This window comes from Penaeus vannamei, chromosome 10, assembly GCF_042767895.1.
Source record: "Penaeus vannamei isolate JL-2024 chromosome 10, ASM4276789v1, whole genome shotgun sequence".
Classification (NCBI taxonomy): domain Eukaryota; kingdom Metazoa; phylum Arthropoda; class Malacostraca; order Decapoda; family Penaeidae; genus Penaeus; species Penaeus vannamei.
Window position 1 is genome coordinate 16,634,756 of NC_091558.1, and position 10,000 is coordinate 16,644,755.

General features: G+C 45.9%; 1 protein-coding gene across 2 annotated transcripts in view; it reads right to left on the reverse strand.

Annotated features, from left to right (window-relative positions):
- The window catches only part of LOC113830518 (hook microtubule tethering protein), a 159,927-nt gene that overhangs the window by 136,770 nt on the left and 13,157 nt on the right, over positions 1 to 10,000 (reverse strand). For both annotated transcript variants that reach the window (XM_070126397.1, XM_070126396.1), the window contains exon 3: positions 4,986 to 5,058. In XM_070126397.1, coding sequence (XP_069982498.1) covers positions 4,986 to 5,058 — 73 coding nt within the window. The remainder of the gene's footprint in view (positions 1 to 4,985; positions 5,059 to 10,000) is intronic.

Consider the following 10,000-nt stretch of genomic DNA (forward strand, 5'->3'; position numbering starts at 1 on the left):
TGCCCTCTTCCGTTTCCCTTTCTTCTTCTTCTTCCTCTTCCTTTTCTACCCTCCCTCCCTCCCTCCCTCCCTCCCTCCCTCCCTCCCTCCCTCCTTCTCCCTCCCTCACTCCTTCTCCCTCACTCCTTCTCCCTCACTCCTTCTCCCTCACTCACTCATCCTTACTCCTTCTCACTCTCCTTCTTCTTACTCCTCCCTCCCTTTCTCATTCTCCACCCCTCCACCCCCATTCTTCCTCCCACTTCCCCTCAACCACCCCCGCCCCCACCCCCTCCCCGGCCCCCGTGGATCGCCTGATTATGGTCAGGGAGCGAGAGGAGGCCATAAGCAGACATCCAAAGTCCGGTCGGTAATTGCGCCCCAGATTTTATGCAAATGAAGGCACTGGGCGAGCTTGTGGCAGGCAAAGAGTGGTGGTCAGGGGGGGGAGGGGGGAGGGGAGACTGCATGCAACGTGGCACCTGCACCAAGGACGAGCATAGGCCTCCGTTCATGCTGGGCCTTGTTCGGTTTCCGAGCGGCGTTAACATCAGGAGCGTGAGAACCTTCCCATCCCAATTGGCCAGGTCTTCGGCGCCCTTCGGCTTGGAATCACGCACTTCACTTCAAATTATTTCCCTTCGTTTCTATCCCAGTTTTTGCTTATCTCTATTTCTCTCTTTTCTGTCTATTTCTCTATTCTTTTGTCTGGTCTTACATCTATTCCAATAAAGGCGAAGATACGGAAAACATGTCACCCTTGCATATTTCCACCTTGCCGAACTACCAGAATCGTAACGATGACTCCAAAAAAGAAAAAAAATGCATATGGATCAGTTAACAAAAATAAAAGACAATGTTCCTCACCGAACGTCACTGCAACGTCACGGCGAACAAAGAAGTTATTCGTTGTTTACATTATAACGTCAAAACGCACGACAGTCCATCATCTTCCCTGACAGGACCAAGGTTTCTGACGGGTTGTTTTGGACAGATAAGAGGACACGAACACGCATGGGCACATGTACGCAACGGGAATAAAAAAATAGATTACACACATATCAGCAGACATTCATGCATGTCCCCGTTTACGTAGAGGTGTGTGCGTGCTCATGTCCCAAAATCTACGCTTTCTGAGGCCCTATCGAAATATCTTCCAACCACACACATCCCTTCCTCCACTCACCTCATCCCCCTGACATGACGCAGACACGCAAGGACGACGATCGAGTCGTCCTGCTCACAAAGCCCGTGGGAAACAGATAAGCCCTTCCCCTCCGCCCCACCCAGCCCGCGAAGGCCTGAGCAAAGGCCTTTTGACAACACCGCCAAGGCCGCCCCGTCACCCCGCCTCGACCTGCACGTAGACGCAACAGGAAAGGCAACGCGAGAGAGAACATAGACGGAAAGATAACATCCGCCCTGCCCCCTCCCCTCCCCTCCCTCCCCTGGAATCCCTTCCCCCAGATCTTCCACTTTCTTCCTCTTCCGCCAAACCTCGCGGGAAGATAGACGACATAAGGGGTCACAACACATAATGGGAACCCCGCCCGTTCCCCACTTAGATTACTCCACCTTACCCCTCCCCCTCATTATCCATCTCCCCTTCCTCCCGTTCTTCGTCTCTCTTTACCGATTTCCCCTTCCCCATTCCTTCCCATTCCCCCTCCTTCCTTTTCCATCTTTCCCAACCCTACCTTACCCTCCCCCTCTGCCCTTTTTCCACCTTCTATACCCCTATTATTTTTTTTACTTGTGTCCCCTCATATACTTCTCCCTCAACACCCATTAAAAAAAAATATATTACCGATCTACTTCTCGAGTCCCCACTTCAGCCTGTCTCCTATTTTCCAATCTTAACCTCCCCTCCCTATTTCCCCCCACAACCCACCCCTTTTTCCCCATATTCACCTCCCCCTCCCCCACCTTAACCCACCCTCTTCTACCCATCTTCACCTTCCCCCTTTCCCACCTAAACTCTCCCTCCCTCACCCGACGCCCCCTTCCCTCCTTCCCTCCTCCCCTTCTTCTCCCCCCCTCCCCTCCTCCCCCCACCCCTTTCCTCCTACACAGGATAAGGCCGCCATTAAGACCGTTACTGGATCAAGCCGCAGGGCCGTGATTCTCCTCGGGGTCGCCTCCACACACACGGCGCGCGCTCCATCGACCCTCGCTCTTCCTCGCTGCAAGGCCCTGGCTCATTGGCTCCTGTCTTGGGTATGTCTGTCTGTCTTTAAGTGTGTCTGTCTGCGATTCGGTTAGGCAGTCAGTCAGTCTGCCTGTCTGTCTTTCCCTCTGTCTGTCTGTGTGGCAATGTGTCTGTCTGTCTGTCTTTGGGTCTGTCTGTCTGTCTTTGGGTCTGTCTGTTTGTCTTCTTTCTTTCTTTCTTTCTTTCTTTCTTTCTTTCTTTCTTTCTTTTTCTTTCTTTCTTTCTTTCTTTCTTTCTTTCTTTCTTTCTTTCTTTCTTTCTTTCTTTCTTTCTTTCTTTCTTTCTTTCTTTCTTTCTTTCTTTCTTTCTCTCTCTCTCTCTATCCCTTCCTTCCTCTGCCCCTGCCTTCTCCCCCTGCCCCGCACTACGGCGCCCCCGCTACACCGGAAGCCATTAGTGAGTGTACGGAGTCCCCGGTCGCGGCGCCGGTGATTCGGCGGCAACGGTAGTAACGATTACGAAAACGCAGCCACGAAACCCCGTGCCCTTGCGTCCTCGCCCAAGCTCCCCTGGTCGTCGTAGGTAGACAAGTAAATAAACTGACAAATAATGAATTGATAAAAAAATTATGGCAAAGAAGAAACCAATGCAAAAAAGACAAGGCAAAGAAGAAGAAAAAGAAGCAAATAAAAAAGAAGGAAAAGAAGTAAAAAAAAAAAAAAAGAAGAAGGAAAAGACGATGACATTAAAAAGAAGGGAAATAAACAAGCACAAAAGAAAGACGGAAAAGTAAAAACAACGCAAATAAAGAAAATAAGTACAAATAAATACAAAAAGAAAGAAGGAAATGAAAGAAAGAAAGAAGGAAAAGAAGCAGAACTGCACACAAGGCGTTTGACCGTTGGCGTCGCACAGGAACACGACGCCGGGCACGAGCCTCCAACGACACCACTGCCTCAGGCCTTTGATCGAGGCACAAATCGAGGCAGGCGTCATAATTACATGTAATTGCCCAAGTTCCTTAATAACCAACATCCTTTACCTCCGATATATAATCCACGCCCTGACACTTGATCCTTAAAAAAACACGAAACTCCTCCCATCTGACAATGTTCATTACAGAATTAACCTACGAAATCCACACTTAAAATGTAATGTTTCTTATGACCCTTAAAAATGCTGCAACATCCACACTCAAATGCAGATGTTTCTTATGACCCTTAAAAATGCTGCAACATCCACACTCAAATGCAGATGTTTCTTATGACCCTTAAAAATGCTGCAACATCCACACTCAAATGCAGATGTTTCTTATGACCCTTAAAAATGCTGCAACATCCACACTCAAATGCAGATGTTTCTTATGACCCTTAAAAATGCTGCAACATCCACACTCAAATGCAGATGTTTCTAATGACCCTCAAAAATACTGCAACATCCACACTCAAATGCAGATGTTTCTTATGACCCTTAAAAATGCTGCAACATCCACACTCAAATGCAGATGTTTCTAATGACCCTCAAAAATACTGCAACATCCACACTCAAATGCAGATGTTTCTTATGACCCTTAAAAATGCTGCAACATCCACACTCAAATACAGATGTTTCCAATGACCCTTAAAAATGCTGCAACATCCACACTCAAATGCAGATGTTTCTTATGACCCTTAAAAATGCTGCAACATCCACACTCAAATACAGATGTTTCCAATGACCCTTAAAAATGCTGCAACATCCACACTCAAATGCAGATGTTTCTTATGACCCTTAAAAATGCTGCAACATCCACACTCAAATGCAGATGTTTCTTATGACCCTTAAAAATGCTGCAACATCCACACTCAAATGCAGATGTTTCCAATGACCCTTAAAAATGCTGCAACATCCACACTCAAATGCAGATGTTTCTTATGACCCTTAAAAATGCTGCAACATCCACACTCAAATGCAGATGTTTCTTATGACCCTTAAAAATGCTGCAACATCCACACTCAAATACAGATGTTTCTTATGACCCTCAAAAATGCTGCAACATCCACACTCAAATACAGCTGTTTCTTATGACCCTCAAAAATGCTGCAACATCCACACTCAAATACAGATGTTTCTTATGACCCTCAAAAATGCTGCAACATCCACACTTAAAATGTAATGTTTCTAATGACCCTCAAAAATGCTGCAACATCCACACTCAAATACAGATGTTTCTTATGACCCTTAAAAATGCTGCAACATCCACACTCAAATGCAGATGTTTCTTATGACCCTCAAAAATGCTGCAACATCCACACTCAAATGCAGATGTTTCTTATGACCCTTAAAAATGCTGCAACATCCACACTTCAAATGTAATGTTTCTAATGACCCTCAAAAATGCTGCAACATCCACACTCAAATACAGATGTTTCTTATGACCCTTAAAAATGCTGCAACATCCACACTCAAATACAGATGTTTCTTATGACCCTTAAAAATGCTGCAACATCCACACTCAAATGCAGATGTTTCTTATGACCCTTAAAAATGCTGCAACATCCACACTCAAATACAGATGTTTCTTATGACCCTTAAAAATGCTGCAACATCCACACTCAAATACAGATGTTTCCAATGACCCTTCAAAATGCTGCAAACATCCACACTCAAATACAGATGTTTCCAATGACCCTTAAAAATGCTGCAACATCCACACTCAAATACAGATGTTTCCAATGACCCTTAAAAATGCTGCAACATCCACACTCAAATACAGATGTTTCCAATGACCCTTAAAAATGCTGCAACATCCACGCTCAAATACAGCTGTTTCTCGTGCGCCCGGCATGAACCAGGTCAATCCTAGTTCTGTACTCACCTTGAGGCGCCAGTTGTCCCCGACGTCTTCCTTGATCTTCGCTAACCAGAACTGAGAGAAATACTCGGGCGCGCTGGAATGACGAGAGAAAAAAACAGTCAGTATTTCTAATCAATTAAAAATAAAGAATAAGACATTTTTTAATTATTAAAGTTTGATCTATTTCGCAAATGTAACCGAATAGGACAGATAAGGTGATAGGTAGGAAGTCACAGATTGACATAGGCAGTGACAAATAAAGATGATGAAAATTAAATAATACAGATACAGATGTAAATGCATATATAGTCAGATACAAGAACACAATTACATTTGCTTACATTTACACATTTACATACATGAATCTAAAAATACATTCATGATAAAATCACAAGGTGACTGACTGACAAAAAATGTGAAATTCATATTGATCGGCAGATGGATAGATGAACAAACAGACAGAACAGCCAATTTGCAAAATATTTTATTCACAACAACAACAATGATAATGATGATGATAATGATAATGATAATGATAATGTTAAAGATAAAGATAATATTAATAATAATAATAATAATAATAATAATAATAATAATAATAATAATAATAATAATAATAATAATAATAATAAAAACAACACTAGCAATAACAATAACAACAAAACGACAACAACAATAATCTCCGACTTGCAAAACAAGCACACGAAAATAGAACGCACACCATCGACCTTATTTGCCCAAACCAGCCGATCTGTAACGCTACGTGGAAGACAAGCAACAGCTGCGAGCGTATGTGTGTGGAGGGAAGAGGGGGGGGGGGTTATTGCAACATGGCCGCCACAAAGCCCCCGCGTGAGGGCATAATAAACCGTGAACACTCAACTAATCTCGAGAAACAAAGGACTAACTCATCCTTGGCACTAACTTCTAACTTCGCTTTCATTTTTCTATTGCGATGCGTCGAGTTGCGATAAGTAATAAAGCCCCAATGAATATTTGTAATCATGATACCAGGGATAACTAGCAATTAGCAGCAGGAATTATCGTTGACGTTGTCGTAGATCTCGGTGTTATTGATAACGAGGAGGAGGAGGATAAACTTGAGCAGTAATTGTGAAAACGAACTATAAATTAAATTCAATCATACCACATAAATAAAGGAAATGGCGCAGATAAGCCCGATTAGAATGATAAAATTATAAAGGTTACAGATATCACTACACTGGACCAATAAAACAGATTAGTCCTACTACGGGGCGGCTTTACACTGCCTGTATAGGGAGCCATTGCCCCCGGCTAGTTAGGTATTTTCGGTACCGAGATTCGGTATGCATATCACTAGCAGGTCTTTTTTCCCAATTAAGTTTCGCAATTGCCTTGAAGAGGAAATGTCCATTTTATTCAATCTGGACCATACAGAAGATAATAGAATCTTAGTGTTTTTTTTTCAGTATGTGCCGCCGCCCCATAAAAGAAAACACGAATACGAGACCAAAATAAAACAGTTCGATAACCAGAAGACGACTAGCCATAAAACGGATTAGCAGATTCGGCAGCCGCGAGATACAACAGATCGAAAGTTTACACGGGTAAAAGCCTCTGCTCGCAAGGAAACTTCAAGGTTGTTTGGCTCAGGGAAAAATCCTGATTAGCGCTACTTATGAACTTCCTGTGACCGGAGGAAATACCGACGCCATTATTCCCTCCCGACGTCGGTCTTGGGAGGATGAGGCTACACGCGCTCGGGGACGACGTCTGCAACATTCTGGAAGGGCGAACTTAACAAGGAAGAGGGACTGTCGAGGCTGAACAACTTGTATAGACTGAACACGCAAAGGACAAATAAAAGAGTGATTTTAGATTGAACTTATTTCAGCCAATAGGAACTTCAACGTTTCCGGAGTTGTAATAACTGCTTTTGACTGAAGTGTTTTGTGTCCCTTTGCTACCCTAGTTTAGAAATCTCGAAAAATATGAATATCTCTACGGCTAGCAAATTACCATCGCTCACAGGCCTTGGCAACTGTAGCTGGGGTTCTGAGTCTGAACACGCCCACCTCGTTGGGAACAGGTAGATCACGCAATCGAAGGGAGGCGAGGTAGGCTGAACGTAGGCACTATTAATGCTATTAGTGTTGTTCTGCGCTGCCGTGGAAGGCTGTTTCCCTCCGCGAGCAAGCCCGAGAAGGACGTCCTGGCCATGATCCGTGATCCTACGCGAGGCTACACGAGGATCGGCGGCGGCGGCGGCCATCAGAGCACCGCCAGCAGCCACAACTTCCGTCTGTGGCCGCTGACCCCTCCCGCTACGGCCGCCACGCCACAGCCCCGTGAGCTCGGCGGCGCTACAACCCATCGCAGCGCACCCAATGGACACTTCTCCCATGCCAGCAATTCATCACCCGCGCCTCTCCTTTCATCAGCATTGTATAGCTTCCTATTATTGCCTCCAAAATAGTGCCGTCCTCGTAAACATCGGAATCCTGATCCTAACGATGTCCCAATGCATGAAAACTGCATTATCTAGCCAACGACCCACAAAAAAGTCCAGCAATAAAACACTAAACCCTCTACTCCCCCTCCCCCTCCCCCTCCAATCACCTCAGGAAGAGCGCCCCTCCCCATCCCTCCCCTAACCCCCCGCGCCACTTACCTGACCATGCCCCTGACTTCAGGTACCACTTCCGCCGGATTTCTAATCCTGGTTTCGACCGATATACATAAAAACAGTGTCATCCGCAGACACGACTCCCCGTCCGATCAGGCAACGATTTGCGCATTACGAGCAGTGTTTTGCTGACTGCTCTATTGGGTTCATTGTCCGCGGAGAATACAAGAACATCCGTTCATCTGGTGCGCGACTGACGTCAAGCTAATATGCACAAATACACCATTCTCGAATTTGCTTCAGCACGTGGATGCGCAGGGACTGAACACCTGTATGCTGAGGAACTGGGCTCAGGCATGGGTAGGGACTATGCCCGTGGCCATGCACGTGTGACAAGAGATGAACCAAAGAGGCAAAAGGCACATGACGGATGAGCGTCCTTGTCCGTCCTTAGCCCACCTTGTCATAATTATCATTTACATTATAAATATGCCTAAATAATTTAATGCTCCTATTCGGTTTTAATCCAATTCATCAACAGCCATTTCCTCGTCTTTGTTTTCATCGACCTCGGTTTTGCTCACTCACTCTTGGTTACTCCTGACAACACGTCACGCATCACACAACCTACTAGACGTGCCGACAGCGTGGACCTTCTCGGCAAGGTCACTCCTACACTGGCGTTGAGTATCAACACAAAGTCCCACATATCTTGATTTCGTTGTTTTCGTCTCAAACCTTTCAAGAATCTCAAGCCACGAGTCTGGTTCAGTAATGAAGACTCAAAACACACAGGAAACCACTAAATGTACCGCATTAGAGTTGACTGCTGTTCCCGAATCCACTTTCCTGTCTGACCTGGGCACGGACTCAAGGTTGCCACGAAACCGCAAGCACACGCACACGGTTACACACACCAAATGCTTGCACGCATACATATGCAAGCGAAGTTCCTTCACAGACACACAAAGACCCTCTCTCACCACCCCCCCTGAAACGAACACTATCAGCCCCATCTTCTGCGCCTCCAGCCGATACGCGCGCCCGAGGCAACCACAACACGAGATAACAATCACAGGAGTCACAGCACAAGGGAGTGGGGGGGGGGGTAAGAGGGGTCCCTTTAGGCTCCCGCTTTTGGGCTCCGCTCCCTAAATCCCTTAATGCTTTTACACCTCCTCGTTACTTGGCCAAATTATCCCCCATAACCCCAGCTCAACGGCGCCCTTGTCCTAACCCTAACCAGGCCTTTCTCGGATTTAAGCCAACGACAAAACGACAATCATAACTCCACATTAACTAGACACCGTTCCATTAGTATTGCCTGTGCGTTTATGTATCCCCCCTCTCTCTCTCCTCCTTCCCATTCTCCCTCTCTTTGTCCCCCTCTATCTCCCTCTCTTTCCCATTTTCTTCTCTCCTCCTCTTCTGCTTTTCCTTTTACTTTGTTTTTCCTTACTTATTTTTTTTACTTCCATATTCTACGTTTCTACTTTTCTCCTCCTCCCCCTTGCTATCTCTCCCCCCTCTGTATGACCAAGACTGTCCCCACCGCCACGCAAACGGACACTGATGCTCTTCTGCCGACAACCCAAACAACGCCTCTCAAAAGCTCCAACAGTGCGCCACATACGGCGTCCACATCCTTGCTCCATCCAGAGACGCAACTCCAAGAGCAAGCTGGTTATACGAAAAATCTGGTTATACGAAGAAAGTTTTGGGTTTCCGAGTAACGGGCGATGCTATGGCCGACAAGCCATGGCGAGGAAACACTCGTTCTCGCCGCGTGTCGATACAGATGCTGCATCTTGACCCGTGCTCACATCGCCGCGCAGGAACGTTTTCCCTTCGCGCGCCCGCACTGCTTTTATCGCCGCCACTTGGCCGAGAGCGCGTAACCTCTCTCACAATCTGCTTAAACAGCCGTGACCACGATCGCCGCAACCATCCCCATGGCTGCAATGACCGAGAAATCTCCTGCAATTACAGGAGCACCCACTGACCGTAATCAGCTTCGTCTTCCACCTGAGAAGCAAGGCCAGTCATGAGCTACACGGTCATTTAAAATAACGTTCTCCTAGTGAAAATAACGCTCTCCTAGTGATTTTCTAAGGTCGTCGATTGCAATAGATAGATGTCACATAGTTGGAGATAAATACCTGATTTCTGTTGACTACTCGATTTGCGTCCCTGACCTTTCTACTTTTACGTCTAGCAAAAAAAAAAGGAATGCTTTATTAATCACGGTAAACGTTCTCAAAATCATCTAATTGGGCAACTGAATACGACGCTTTGAACTAAGAGCAGCACCTTTTTCTCACATCTTTCATAACGCTCTGGACCGTCCATGACCCCACATCACCACCACCCCGCAAATAAAGAAAAAAAATCGCATTCCAGTCTCCTTCGCCATCATTCCCCGCCACGA